A 15,922-nucleotide genomic window follows, 5' to 3' on the forward strand; every position below is an offset into this window, starting at 1 on the left:
TCTACAGACAGTTCAATATATTGCATAAACTTATTCTTGGATGATACAATGCTATGGTAAAAGGAAGTACAGCGTTTAGTTCATGACAGAACAGTTAGAGAAAAAGTTACTTCTGTACACCACACTAAAGATGACTGCCGACAATCTGACAGGCACAATATAAGTTTTAAGTCTCACATGATAGAGGATTTTGTGACATGGCAAAGGAATATATGGAGGTCTGTTAGGTGAAGAATAGAAACTGACAATACAAAATAGGTTACATTTATTATACTCAAATCTTAACTGCTGAGAAGAAAATGGACCCAGAAACCTCTAATTATATGACAGCTGAAAAATCACAGTGTTATTGTTAATAACATGTTTTGTAACAATATATCCTCTCTTCCACATTCTATATCCTCCATTGCATAACCACTGCTTCCAATTCACCATGAATTAAGAATTCCTCACTAATTTTCCTCCTACACAAATTGATCTTATTTTCCAGACTGTTTGTAATCATCATGGCCTCACCCTGCCCCATAACCCACACTACATCGTTATTCGGTGGAAATTGTCACTGATTCTCCTTATTTACAGTTTTATATCAGCATATTAGGATGTATAACTAGAAAACTATATTTAGAAATACAGTAGCCTTGACAGTTATTTACAAGAGAAATTCAGGAAATTCTGCACAGATACCTCCCAGTGAGCATCTTTATAGAAAGAAAATTAAGTGACTTATAAGAAAAATAATGTAGAATATTGCTATTTCTAAGCTGCATATGATGTCCCACTAAAATTTGTTACATTTTTTGAATGAGCGAAAAAAAAAAAAAAAAAAAAAGGGATTTCTATGTATAAAAATAACAAAAATGAAAGGTTTGCAGTCATAAAGATGTCTACAGTTGCAATAAAGTAGAATATTTTTATTAAATTATGTTATGCAGCTGTAGCGGCGCATCGAAAGCTAAGTACTAATTAATTGTTTGTGTATAGTAGTTTATTTAGGAACTTTAGTAGTCTTCAACCGGTGTTCTTGGTGTTTTCCGGTGAAATAACTTCAGAAGAAATTTTTGCGAACTACTTTCAGTTTCGTTACTGTCATTAGACGTTTGATTTTCTTTCTGTGTTAGTATTTTGTTATATTCTCATTTGTTGTTGATTAATACTGTCAATAATAGTAGTTACTTCCCTTGTAGAGCAAGTTTGTGATTATTGTAGTCAGTTTTTAACATCTTCTTATTGTAGTAGCGGAACTTAGATAAAGTTGTTTTCTTGTTTCAATAATTGTAAAATTTTACCATGAGTGAGAAGTGTGGGCTTTGCCGTAGGTTCGTGAGCAGTGGATTGCGGTGTGAGACTTGTTCGAAGTATTTTCACTGGGGGGAATGCAGTGGGGAAGCCAGTGGGCATTCTGGTGAGATCCTCTCCTGGAACTGCAGGTTATGTAGCAAGAGTAAGTTGATAGAGGAGCAGGAGCGTAAGATCTGTGCCCTTCAGGTGCAGTTGAAAAACGCTCAGGAGGAGCTAGACAGGATGAGGAGGGAGAAGGGGGTTGGGGAATGGGAGCTGGCTGTTGGCAAGATATCTGCTAGGAGAAGGAGATTTTCAGATAGTTTTACTATTGGTGTTTGTAATAGATATGACCAACTGTCAGAGTCTAGTGGAGAGGAATCTCTAGTAGCTGTAGATGTAGGAAGTATGCAGCAGACCTCAGCAGTTACGGTGGCTAGGATAGTTGCAAAGTCTAAGAGAAAGAAGAAGGTTCTGCTGTTAGGTAGTTCTCATGGTAGAGGTGTAGGCCAGCAGTTGCAGGAAGTTTTGGGGAGTGAGTACCAGGTCACCAGCATTGTGAAGCCTAATGCAGGATTGGCTCAGGTGACTTTTAACATAGGGGGGTTATGTAGGGATTTTACTAAAGAGGATCAGGTAGTGATTGTGGGTGGGGCTGGTAATAGTATTGATAGGGATGGGGAGTATGACATAGATGGTGACCTGGAAAAGATAGCCACTCAGACTGGCAACACGAATGTGCATTTCGTGGAACTGTTTCAGCGTCACGATCGGCCTCATCTTAATACAACCGTCAGACGTTATAACATGAGACTTGGGGGTGCGCTGATGACAGAAGGCATGAGTCACATTTCAGTGGTGTCGGTGGAATCTATCGGCAGGACGGGTTTCACTAGACATGGCCTACACCTCAACAGGTATGGGAAGGGGAGGTTGGCAAAACTTATAGGTGACAGCATAGGTGGGGGTGGTGGGATCACTCATGGGAAAATTCCGGTAGTTGTGGGTGTTAGAGCTGTACCTTTTTTAGATTGAAGTCAGCTGATAGGTATTCCTGCTTAAGGGAAGTCTCTCTAACAAAGAAACCACTTTCTACAAAGCTTGGGTATCCGATTAATGAGGGAATTAGTATATTTCATCAAAATATACAAGGTATTAGAGATAAAGTTAGTGAACTGCTTATAGATGTTGACTCTGAAATTATTGGTATATCTGAACAATTCTTAAATAAGGAGATAATTCAGAGGCTTCCTTTACCAGGATACAGGTTGGCTGGCAGCTTTTCTAGGAGCTCTTTGCGGTGTGGGGGAGTAGCCATGTATGTGAAAAACGGTATCCCATTTGAGTCAATTGATGTTTCAAACTACTGCACTGAAAAGGTGTTTGAATGTTGTGCAGGTGTGGTTAAATTTAGTGGAGCTAAACTTCTTACTGTTGTTATTTATAGATCCCCAGACTCAGATTTCACAACATTTTTGCTAAAGCTAGAGGAGGTTCTTGGTTCACTTTATAGGAAATACAAAAAGTTAGTTATATGTGGTGACTTCAATATTAATTGTATAAGTGATTGTGCAAGGAAAAGGATGCTGGTAGACCTCCTTAATTCATATAATCTTATGCAAACCGTATTCTTTCCAACGAGAGTGCAAGGGAACAGTCGAACAACCATAGACAATATTTTTGTTCATTCGTCATTATTAGAAGGGCATTCTGTTAGCAAAAAGGTGAATGGCCTTTCAGATCATGATGCACAAATTTTAAGTCTAAAAGATTTTTGTGCTGCAACACATGTTAAATATAGTTACCAACTTTTTAGGAAAGCTGATCCAGTTGCTGTACAGACTTTTGTAAACCTTATCAAGGAACAAGAGTGGCAAGATGTTTATAGTGCTGATACAGTAGACGATAAATATAATGCTTTCCTCAAGACTTTTCTCATGCTCTTTGAAAGTTGCTTTCCGTTAGAACGTTCAAAACAGGGTACTAGCACAAACAGGCAGCCTGGGTGGCTGACTAAAGGGATAAGAATATCTTGTAGAACAAAGTGGCAATTATATCAAAACGTTAGAAACAGTCACAATCTAAATGCAGCAGCCCATTACAAACAGTATTGTAAGGTGCTTAAAAAAGTTATTAGGAAGGCAAAAAGTATGTGGTATGCAGATAGAATAGCTAAGTCTCAGGATAAAATTAAAACCATATGGTCAGTCGTAAAGGAAGTGGCTGGTCTGCAGAGACAGGTCGAGAATATAGAATCAGTGCGTAGTGGGGATGTCCGTGTTACTGATAAGTCGCATATATGTACAGTACTTAATAATCACTTTCTGAATATAGCAGGTGAACTAAATAGAAACCTAGTCCCAACAGGGAATCATATAGCGCCCTTAGAAAAAAGTGTTCCGAGATTGTTACCTGAAATGCTCCTCCATGATACTGACAAGAGGGAGATTGAATTAATAATTAAATCTCTAAAGACCAAGAACTCTCATGGATATAACGGGGTATCTAGCAGAATACTGAAGTATTGTTCCACGTATGTTAGCTCAGTACTTAGCCATATCTGTAACTTTTCCTTTAGGAGTGGTCGGTTTCCTGACCGATTAAAGTACTCGGTAGTGAAGCCACTTTATAAAAAGGGAGACAGGGATAATGTTGACAATTATAGACCTATTTCTATGCCATCGGTATTTGCTAAAGTTATCGAGAAGGTTGTATATACAAGGTTACTGGAGCATTTAAATTCACATAATTTGCTGTCAAATGTACAGTTTGGTTTTAGAAATGGCTTAACAACTGAAAATGCTATAGTCTCTTTTCTCTGTGAGGTTTTGGAGGGATTAAATAAAAGGTTGCAAACGTTAGGTGTTTTCTTTGATTTAACGAAGGCTTTTGACTGTGTTGACCACAAAATATTACTGCAGAAGTTGGAACATTATGGAGTAAGGGGAGTAGCTTACAATTGGTTCGCCTCCTACTTTAAGAACAGAAAGCAGAAGGTAATCCTCCGCAATATCGAGAGTGGTAATGATGTTCAGTCCCAATGGGGCACTGTTAAATGGGGCGTTCCCCAAGGGTCGGTGCTGGGGCCACTGCTGTTTCTTATTTATATAAATGATATGCCTTCTAGTATTACAGGTGATTCAAAAATATTTCTGTTTGCTGATGACACCACCTTGGTAGTGAAGGATCTTGTGTGTAATATTGAAACATTATCAAATAATGTAGTTCATGATATAAGTTCATGGCTTGTGGAAAATAATTTGATGCTAAATCACAGTAAGACTCAGTTTTTACAGTTTCTAACTCACAATTCAACAAGAACTGACATTTTAATCAGACAGAATGGGCATGTTATAAGCGAGACGGAACAGTTCAAGTTCCTAGGCGTATGGATAGATAGTAAGTTGTTGTGGAAAGCCCATGTTCAGGATCTTGTTCAGAAACTAAATGCCGCTTTATTTACCATTAGAACAGTATCTGAAATAAGTGACACTTCAACACGAAAAGTAGAATACTTCGCATATTTTCATACGCTTATGTCATATGGTATTATTTTTTGGGGTAATTCTTCTGATTCAAAAAGGGTATTTTTGGCTCAAAAACGGGCTGTTCGAGCTATGTATGGTGTAAGTTAGAAAACCTCTTGTCGACCCCTATTCAATAGTCTGGGAATTTTGCCATTGCCCTCACAGTATGTATTTTCTTTAATGTCGTTTGTTGTTAGCAATATTAGCTTATTCCCAAGAGTTAGCAGCTTTCACTCAGTTAATACTAGGCAGAAATCAAATCTGCATGTGGAATACACTTCCTTGACTCTTGTGCAGAAAGGAGTGCAGTATTCTGCTGCATCCATTTTCAATAAGCTACCGCAAGAACTCAAAAACCTTAGCAGTAGCCCAAACACTTTTAAGTCTAAACTGAAGTGTTTCCTCATGGCTCACTCCTTCTATTCTGTCGAGGAGCTCCTGGAAGAGCTAAAAAATTAAGCACATTCCAGTGTTACATTCTTGATTTTCTTTATTTAAACTAACGACTTGTCGCCTGAATATGTTTCTTATATTTCATTTCATTCTGTTTCTACAATCGTGTTATAATTTCATGTATTGACTCGTTCCATGACCATGGAGACTTCTCCTAAATGTGGTCCCACGGAACAATAAATAAATAAATAAATAAAAACATACAGCTTTTATGGAAAATCTAATTTACCCCTTAAAGCTGAATTTGCATATAAAAAATTAAAAGTTGGCATAATATTACAACTATTTACAATCTGATATATTAGAGAAAGAAAGAAAGACATACCTGCATAAGTAATGCATGTCCATTGTGGATTGGGTTTCGAAGCTGGAATGCAAAAACAGCATCTGCACCCATTTCCCTAAACCTTGCTCGAAGTTCAAGTGGCGTTAGACGATAGCTGTCTAGCCCGTCATTCCATCGGATCCTTTCAAGTACCTCCAGGTCACCACCGACTAACCAGTCACCACTTTCATAAATCATCTGCAATGAATTGCTTGCATGATTTCAACACAGTGAGAAAGCTGTTATGTATGCAAAAGACTAATTACACAAAAAAGGTAAAAGGTTGTGAAAATTCAAGTGATTCAATCTCTTATAAATATCTGTCATGAAAGACAGTTTTTGATGAGTTAGGGTTAGTATTAATTGGACAAAATCCTGATATATTACAAAGACATACTACATTTTTAAATCTGTTTCTTAACATATCTAAAACTATATGATATGTAATAACATTAGCATGATTAACATTATATGAGAAAACCCAGTTGGAATATAAAAACTAATGTGAGAAAAGGCAACCATTTGTTATATAACAAAAGCACTGAACAGCGGGTCGGCAAATATACAACAAGATGTTGCTGATGTTGCTCGGTTGTCAGTTTTTTCTCCAGAGGACAGTTCACACACACACACACACACACATTTTACAGACAGAGAGGAGTGGCCTGCTTCAATATTTGTTAGTGGATACTGACACTTATACAGATTATTGATACCAGCCAAACTTTGAAATATTAAGCAGTGAATTTATGACAATGTTAGACCAATGACAGCTCTGTGTAAGTAGAAATTACATTGGTAAAGCAATGGGTAATATTCTGGATGTTTGTTTGGGATGCTGATGACTTCCAATCCTTACATGGTCATATAGACTTATTTTTCTGATAGCTTCTCTTAATGTGCCTAAATGCACTCATACAACTGCTGAAATAGTTCATTTTACGATTTCATTCCCATCTGTCAAAATGTAAAAAGCCAGTATGAAAGAGAAGACAGGAGACTCAAATAAGTAATAGAAACATGATAGAGTTACAGAACACAACACAAATAATCACAAATGTCTTCAAGAGAATGTGGGAAAGTAGAATGAGAATCTGATAAGAGAAATTCCTGAAAACAAGAATATAAAGAAAACAAATCAGAATCTTGTGTTGAGCAGAAATTGAATTCTGTCATTAAGCTGGCTACTGACACAATAACGAAAAACATAGAAAGAACTGTACAAGGATTTAAAGATGTCTTTAAATGTTTTTATGCTTCAAGAAATAAATACAAATGTAGATACTGCAGTTAATAATGAATATACTAACACCCTGAAAGTAATGTCACATGAGTGTGTCAAGTCATTCAAGTTAAAAATAAATGAGATATACCTCTACATAGTGTCTCAATAAAAACAGCTTAACATAGGGGAATCCTTTTAAAAAAAGGAACTCGCAACATTATTTATGGAAGGTTTGCAGAACAAGACAATTCCCCAAAACTGGTACAAGGCTGATATTACTCAATAAAATGTTCTGTCTTCCAACTGCATCAGGTGGTTAAAATGCCACAGGCTTTTCACCAAGTACTCAACCATTGTCCAATGGAAATGACTGCTGTTGGGCTGCTGCTAATATTCTTATGTACTCATATGTGACATGACCATTATTCATGGTATTGGCATATGTGCGCATATTGCCTCTGAGCTCACTGCTTGAAATGATATCTGATAAAATTACAAATTGCATAGGAAAAGTATTGGATTTAAATCAAACAGAGGAACAAACTGGCTTTAGAAGTGGGATTTATGAGGATGAATTACCACATGCCTGAGATTCACCAATTTTGAGAAAAATTTTAGTTTTCAACCAAATCTATATTGACAGCCTTAGAGAACCCAAATAGTGGAAAATTTAGAATTGAAAGAGGAGTCATCCAAAGAGATTCTCTCCCACCAAAACTACAGTTTATACACGTCCTTAAACTGAGAATATGTATTAATGGAACATGCCAAATGACATTGTTCTGTTTGCCTCTAGTCCTGATAAACTTCAACAACGTATGGAATAACTTAATGGAGCAAGTTTGAAAGCAGGTCTGAAAAATAAATTAAAAGGAGATTGAAATAATTTACAAGCTACACAATGAATACAAAATAGAGCAAGTTTACAATAAGTCATAGAATGAGCTGAAGAGTTTTTGTCCCTAGAACAGCTGAAATCAGTTACTAGATAGGCAAAACAAAAGAGTAAAAATGATGTAGTTTGCATCTGCAAAAAATTTTGTAGTATGCAAATTTTACTATCAGCGTTCTTTCCAGTCCCGACTTGCAACAATGAGGACTTTTAATGTGAAAACCACTGAAAAGCAAAGGGTTACCGAGCAAGTAATGGAGTACGCATGTTTGGAATTACTGGAAGACCCCAGAAAGCAGACAGATAGATTGGTGAAAGGCTGGAATGGAATAAGTAATTATTTAGATCTACATTTGACTGTAATGAAAATGAAATCTACATATGTGGGACATGTGTGTGCAAATGAATGGTTGATATACCTAGAGAGGTATTCCTGAATTTCAGGAAATATCATAAAAACAACAAAAAGATGGGTAGGTGACATTAGAAAACTTGTTAGAGCAACAATCAAAATGATGCATAGCTAAAGACTGCAATGGACAGAAAGCTCGGGGGAGGGGGGGGGGCTTTCTTAGCAGTAGTTATTAAGGGGTTAAAGATGATGGTGATGGTGGTGGTGGTGGTGGTGGTGAAAATGATGATGATCTAATGATATTACCTTTGGAACATATAGTAATAGCTATAACAAAAGAAATTTGCTAACAATAAAGGAAAAGACAGATTGGTACTTACTGTAAAGAAGACATTTAAGCTGCAGACAGGCACCATTAAAAAGACACTTACATAGCTTTCAGCCACAGCCTTCATCAGCAAAAGAAAAACACGCACTGCTCATACACACGAGCAAGCACACCTCATGCACACATGACTGCCATCTCCAGTATCTCAGGCCAGAAGTGTCTTTTAATTGTGCCTGTTGCTATTTAATGTGTCTTCTTTATGGCAAGTAACAATGTGTTCTTTCCTACATTGCTGATATCCTGCTCGGAGTTCCATTGTTTGATAAGCAATTTGCTGTAGTTTTGGGAACAGTATCTTACTACTAGTCAACAGCTGCCCCAATTATCAACCACTTAACTGCCTCGTGCATGATAGACCTTGTCACAAGGAGTTATTTTGCATGCTTCAGTGATTCAGAGAGCCATACCATAGGTGGATCACATCAGAAGGGTATGTGTGGAGGGGCCAGACTACAATATTGCTGCTGAAGAGGAGAAGTAGCCTTTTCAGCAATCAGAGGGGGCAGTAGTCTAGGTGACTGCCTGATCTGGTCTTGTAAAATGAGCTAATATGGCCTGCAAATGGTTGAAAGCCAGGGCAAACCACAGCTGTTGATTTTACCCAGGACATGTTGCTGTACTGTATGGTATAATGATGCTATCATCCTGAGTAAAATATTCTAGGAGTAAAACAGTCTTCCATTCACATCTCTGAGCAGGAATACTCAGGAGGATTCCGTCATGAGAAAAATATCCTGATGCATCAAGGAAAAGTCAGTATGGTTATGGAGGAAAGTATGGGGGATACAAATTTTAGAGGGAGAGTGAGGCTTAATAATAGTAAACAGATTCAAGTGAATGTAGCTTGCAATAATTACACAAAGATGAAGAGGCTTGCACAGGATAGTCTAACGTGGAGAGCTGCTTTAATTATTAATGAAGAGCTGGTTTCACACAAGGGAGGCTGATGCATTAAGGTGTGCAACTGAAATCTGAATACTAGGTGCTGAACAAGAGTCAAATTTTCACTTTTGTGATTTTAAGAAATTAACCAAAAGTTGTGCCCAGTGTGGAAAAGATGATGTACAGAGTGAATTACTCTCTAAAGCATTCCAAGAAACAAATAGTTTATGGGAATAAAATGATATTACACATTTTTTTGTAAGGGACTGAGTTTCTTTGTATTCAGAAATAGTGGTTGCCTTGCCAAATAGCTGGTGAAAAATTGTGATTTTGGCAGAGACCAGTTCCGACAATTTCCTTACGTCAGAAGTGATAAATGAACTACCTTGAATCTAATTTAAATGTACTTGTCTCATCCTAAGCTGGTTCTGTAATGTATGAAATCAAATTCACTGGAAGCTCACAGCTACAATAACCTCATGATCAGAACATTATAAGAGATACTAGGATGATTGTAACTTGACATTATAGGAATACCTGACCTGGAGAGATGATGTTTCCTGTGCAGTGTCATAATGATGATAAGTTCAAAAAAGATTCAATTTTGTACAACAGAAGAATTCCAAGTGTTATTGCAATTTCAGGATAAGAAGAAATTGGATTTTATAATGGTATTAACATGTGGAGTAAATTAATAACTTCAGTTTTCAAACATAAGCTTTCTTTTTAATGCTAAGTGTCCAAACAGAGGAATACAACTTTTTTATAACTAAGAATTCTCTTGCTGTGATAAAATAAAATGTTTCCCAAGATGTATGGTCAACAACTAGAGAAACTCATATGAATTGAATTTTCACTTACATCAATGCATAGGGGAAAAAATAATGTAGCCTTACACAGATCTGACAAAAGTTTATGTTAAGTTAATAAGAAAGTTTTCTGCCTTCCTACATAGTTTCTTCTCGTTACAAAGAACAAAGCCTGAAGCTGAAAATTTTTGTTTTCTGTGTTTGCTAGCAGGACAACACTTCAATGGCAAGGATATACTGTACTTTTCCAGCCTGGATTTTTCTTGCTGTAGTGTAAAAGTATATGAAGCTGAACAGCTGGGAAACTGCTAGGACTCATTCAAGGGCACAAGAGAGGGAGTAAAAAGAAGTTCCAGCACATAAGCTATTGTTTCTGAACAGTATCAAGGGAGTTACCAAGCTTTATGTCATGATGTAATGGACCACCATTACCACAATCACATGCCCTCACACCATGATATGCTACAGTGAAGTTTCAGATTTAATGTTGGTCACTGGTACATGCCCTGGCACTTAAGAACTTTAGGTCTCAACATCTTTTCCCTTTCCAGCCAAATACTGTTGTTGAAAATTTCTTCCACTACAATAAGTTAAATCAGCTATCTGTAAGTACATTAATATGCCATGCCGGTGCAATAATACACTGTAAATCTGTCAGTTCTAGAGATGTACAAAACTAATGCACCGGCTTGCATAAAATGTCCTTTTCTTTAACATTATTATTGTAATGACTTATGTTTTTATTTTCTTACCTTAATGTAAGGGTGTCCTCTGTGGGATGTACCAAACTGACGGCAGACACGTTCCTCCTTACGGTGACCATAGAATTCTGGCTTACGGAGAATAGCTACCCTCCTTCCCTCATAGGATAACGCAAAGGCTGACATCCCATCAAGTCGTTCCTTGTCTTCTGTATGTACTGGTAGTACAATTACAACAGACTGGTTAATTCCAGCTTTCTCAGGCAGGCAGTTGAAGTGAATGGCCTAAGACATAACAAAAGTGGTAGGTTTTATATTTGGAACACAACTAAGTTATCATTCTGGCAGCATCAGCATACTTGATTTATACATTTCAACCTGTATTCAACAATTTTTAAATAATATAAACTGCAGTTAAGTGTGGTTTCTATATTGTCACTATTTATGAAACAAAAGACTATCAAAGATATCAAAGGCAATAAAAATAATGATTTTATTGCCAAGTTGTTTTGTTATCATTATCACTGTTTTCTGTTTTACCACTGACAACTGAATGTCACAGAAGCAGACAGAACAGCAGAAAATGGCTGGATACATTCGCTCTTTGTAGTTGCCTCATCTTTGTATCCTGTAATTTCTCTACATCAGATCATGTTAGGGCACGATACTAATCTCTAACTTTTCTCTTTTCCTTTTCCCACCATCACAGCAATTTTTTTTATCTATCACAACCCAGTTTTGTTGAGCAGACACTCTTGTCTTTCCACAAGATATACCATTTATTTTTTGATTTTGTAATTTTGGTTTACATTAATGCTAATGTATTCTCATTATTCTGTTTGGTAATTTGATTTCCAGTGATCATGGTATCATATGGTTGACTTTTTTCTTTAGATGTACCTGAAAACTACACAAGTCTGCAAAATTGAGAGTAATGGACAGATAATCGATGACACAATGAGCTCTTTACAGCTTTAATAACCACCGGTTAAATGGAATGAGCTTATTTGTAAAATGCTCTAAAAGTAAATTCAGCATGTTTTGCCTTAAAGCTGTTTCATACTTTGTTGACAGAAAACTGAAATACTAAGCATATTTCCATTCTCTGCTGTCCTTCAAAACAAAAACTGGTATAGTTCTTACACTATGGACCTAGTAAGCAATTTCTTCACTTGGTAAGCCTACTGTAATTTAAATGACTTAATTAGATCATCAGATAGGTCTTACAATTAATTACCTAGCACTTGAGGGATTAACCTAAAAATACTTTATGTGAAAATTAACACTTCATGTAGGAAGGACACGGTGTGGGTTTAATAAACTCTCTTTACTGCAACATTTGAAACTAATCTGTAACTCATTTGATAGTTTTTTAGACACAGAATTAAACAACAAAATAATTATGCAACAGAGAGCAAAAATAAGTCAAAGAGATAGTGTATCAAACATAATCACTGCATGGAGTAATCACTTGCGAGTGTAGCACTACATTTCACTTAATGCTGCACTTCAAAACTCCCCTCTTCAGTCTCAATGACGTTTCCTATTGAATCAGGCATGTTGTCCAGACTCGGTAACAGCATGTTTTGCACATGCTGTGTCATCAGCGTAGGCTCTAGTGTCCATTGTGGTTTATTTGTGACAGGTGGTGGAGTGGCTGGTGCATTTGTCAATACCACATTTAGAGTCTCCATGGATGAGTCTGTACCAGTGTAGGGGGCACTGAAAGCTAGTTTGAGTCTGTTGGTGGTGATGGTGGTTGGTGTATCCATCATGTCAACCTTGAACATCTTCTCCTCCCCACTGATAACACAATAAGTTTCCCCATAAGGTGGCTGGAGTGGCTTGTGCACTGCATCATGCCATACAAAATCATAATGACATCTTTGTAGCTTGTTCAAAACAAAGGGGCAACACGTCTGCTTGTCTCTCAGAGCAACATGACACAGCTGCCAGATTTCTGCTTGTAGCTTGCACATGAAGTCTGATGGTTCAATGTGGTTGTCTGCACTGGGCAGTTGTATTGGCTGACCACAAACAAGTTCCAAGGTTGTGGCTTTCAGATCATCTTTCAACAAAGTGCAGAGACCCAGGAGAATGATGAGCAATGTCTGCGTCTGCTGCTGTGATTCATGTCACTGAAGAGACTCTTTCAATTGTTGGTGCATTTGCTCAACTAAGCCATTTGCTGCCATGTGGTATGTTGTGGTTCTAATACACTTCATATCCAACAGGAGTGCTTTGAACAGTCATGACTGGAATTGCCTTCCTTGGTCTTTTGTAACTCATAGTGGTACACAAAAATGCTGTAAGACATTAGGGATACCTTTCCAATGGTGGGAGTGGTCTGATAATATCCTGATGCATATGCTCAAATCATTGTTTTGATGGAACAAATGTGCCAGGAAGTGTCCTGACATGCTTGCTAACTTTGTTCTGTTGGCAGGCCACACACTGGAGCACATATTTCTCACAATCTTTGTCCACGTTTGGGCACACAAAAGTTTGCTTCACCATGTTGTAGTGCCCCATATTTTGGGGTGTGACAGGTTATGTACAGAGCAGATGCCTGCTGCTGAAAGTCAACAGTCACAAACTTTTGTGGCTTGGTGGTTGCAACACCACAATACAGTAGCTTGTTTGATGATGATACTGTAACATGACAGAACTGTAGGCCTGACAGTTGCGTCAAAAAGTCTCACAGCTCACTGTCTGCTTGTTGCACTGATGTGAGAGCTTCGAAATCAACTGCACAGTGATCACATTGATCTGAGAGATAGCATCTGCTGACATTTTTCAGGTCTCCCTTGACATGGACTATGTGAGTGGTGGACTGCTCAATATAGTCTAGATGGTACAGTTGATGTGATGAAGCTCTTTCTGGCCGCTGGCATAAGGGCTGCTATCCCTCTGACATGTGGTGCAACTTCTTAATGGAGGCATATGCAGTTTACAGTTCATGATCATACATGGACCAGTTCAACTGCAATGGTGATAACTTTTGACTGAGAAAGGCCATGGACTGCCAGTGTTCACCTACTCGCTGCTGCAAAGCAGTACCAATTGAAGAGGCAGACACACTCACCATTAGGGTGAGAGGCACCTGTGGAACTGGGTGCGCTAACACAATAGTTTTTGCAGTTGCAGTCTTCACCTTGTTAAATGCTAAATCAGCCTCATTATCCCACGACAGTTCGTCCTTTGGCCTCAGGATGCTATGCAGGAATTCATTCAGTGGTGCAGCAAGGATGGCAGGGTTGTATACTAAACAATGACAGAAATTGGTGACATCAAGAAATCATCATAATTCTGTAACTACTGCAGGCTTTGACTTTCTCCCATGGCAGTCATACACCTCGAGCATTGATAGTGTGTAGCATCTGAACCTCAGCAGCACTTAAGGTGCACTTCAACATGTTAATATGCAGACTGTGTGCACAAAGATGAGAAAAAATCTGCTGTTCTGCCTCACAGCTTGACATGACCAAAACATCACTGATATACACATAACAAAAATATAGATCACATGTAACCTCATCCTTAAGTTGTTGAATCATTTGGGCAGCACTAAAAATTCCAAAAGGCAGTCTAGTGAATTCAAATGTCCAAATGGTGTGCAGATGGCAATCTTTGCAACACTGTCTGGTGCCACAGATATCTGGTAAAACTCACCTAGTAACAGTGTGCTTACCATGGATGTTTAATTGAAATCTTGGATAAGCGGTATTGGATACCAGTCAGTGATGGTTCTGGCACTGAGCTGTCTGTAATCTTCACATTTTTTTCCATTTTTTTTCTTTGGGACCATATGCAGTGGAGATAACCAATTACTACTCAATGGATGGCAGATCCCCTATGTGAGGATGAACAAGAATTCCTGCTTCGCTACTTCAGTTTCTCTGCTGTGGTTCACATATAGTCTACCCTCAAGTGCTGCATGAGCACTAGTGTAGGTGTCTGGTATGTGATCTCTGAGAACTGCTTAAGGAGCTCTATGGATGGAGAGTCACTGTTTATCATCCGCACTGCAGTATCATCCACATGACATACCTGTCCTTTGCTTACCAAGTTGGCAGTGGTATCAAGGAGATGTCGATAACAGAAGTAAGGCAGTAGTCCATAAAATGATAGGAAGTCTGCTCTGAGTACAGAGTACGTTATATCTGCTATGAAGAGTTGCCTCTCAAATTTGCATCGCAGGCATAAGTTTAATGTTACTGTGGCTTTACCATGTGTTAAGATCATAGAACCATTGGTGGCAAGAAGGCAGCAGTCATCACAGTTGCAGTACAGCAGATGGGCAGATGGATAAATTGACACATCAACACCTGTGGCTACTAGGAACTGTATCTTTGTATTATGTTCTGTCACAAACAGTTGATGGCTGCCATCTGGAGTGCCAGTGACCATTATCATTCACTTTCCGGTGAGTATCCCTTCTCACATGGGGGACTGCACTTCTGCATCTTGGACCTGACCTGTCAGTGTCACCAGCAGACTCTTGCTGATCAGAGTGAATTGTTATGCTTTCCCAGCGGGTGGTGGTGACAGAACTGGCGACTGGTACTCTGAGCTTGTAAGGCAGCAATTTGAGTGGTGAGCTTGGTGATCTGCACTTGTAATGCACTGAGGGTTTTATCTGCATAAGACTATAGGCAAACTATGATGATGCTCACGGACGGATACATCTCCACTATGCGATCCACGATTTGCGTGAGTGCATCGCATCAGCACACACTGTTAATATCTTCTGTGCATCATCTGGCAGGCATGGTAGCCAAATATTGTGCAGGATTTCTTCATTAACAGCATTGCTCACTAACATATTCAGGGTGGTGCAGTAGCTGTGATGGAGTGTGATCCCCAAACTCTTCAGTTCAGAATGGCTCTTCCAATCTCTTCACTTCAGATTGAAAGAGGAATGTTACCAGGGCATTCTTGCTAGCTGTGTAGTGCTCAGTGCTCAGTGATGACACCAGAGTGTTTTGTACCTCCACGGCCATATCTTTGCTGAGTGTTGCAACAATGCAACTATAATTCGTCTCATCTGCAGTTCTTTCTAACTGTATGAATCATAGGACAGGATT

At 38.3% G+C, this 15,922-nt stretch overlaps 1 protein-coding gene across 7 annotated transcripts in view; it reads right to left on the reverse strand.

The window, feature by feature from the left end:
- LOC126203429 (bifunctional 3'-phosphoadenosine 5'-phosphosulfate synthase) overlaps window positions 1-15,922 on the reverse strand; it is a 365,659-nt gene that overhangs the window by 36,392 nt on the left and 313,345 nt on the right. For all 7 annotated transcript variants that reach the window (XM_049937746.1, XM_049937743.1, XM_049937744.1 and 4 more), the window contains 2 exons: window positions 10,887-11,120; window positions 5,587-5,784 (listed from right to left, as the gene is read on the reverse strand). In XM_049937746.1, the coding sequence (XP_049793703.1) occupies window positions 5,587-5,784; window positions 10,887-11,120 (432 nt within the window). The remainder of the gene's footprint in view (window positions 1-5,586; window positions 5,785-10,886; window positions 11,121-15,922) is intronic.

Source organism: Schistocerca nitens, chromosome 9 (assembly GCF_023898315.1).
Source record: "Schistocerca nitens isolate TAMUIC-IGC-003100 chromosome 9, iqSchNite1.1, whole genome shotgun sequence".
In the NCBI taxonomy this organism is placed as follows: domain Eukaryota; kingdom Metazoa; phylum Arthropoda; class Insecta; order Orthoptera; family Acrididae; genus Schistocerca; species Schistocerca nitens.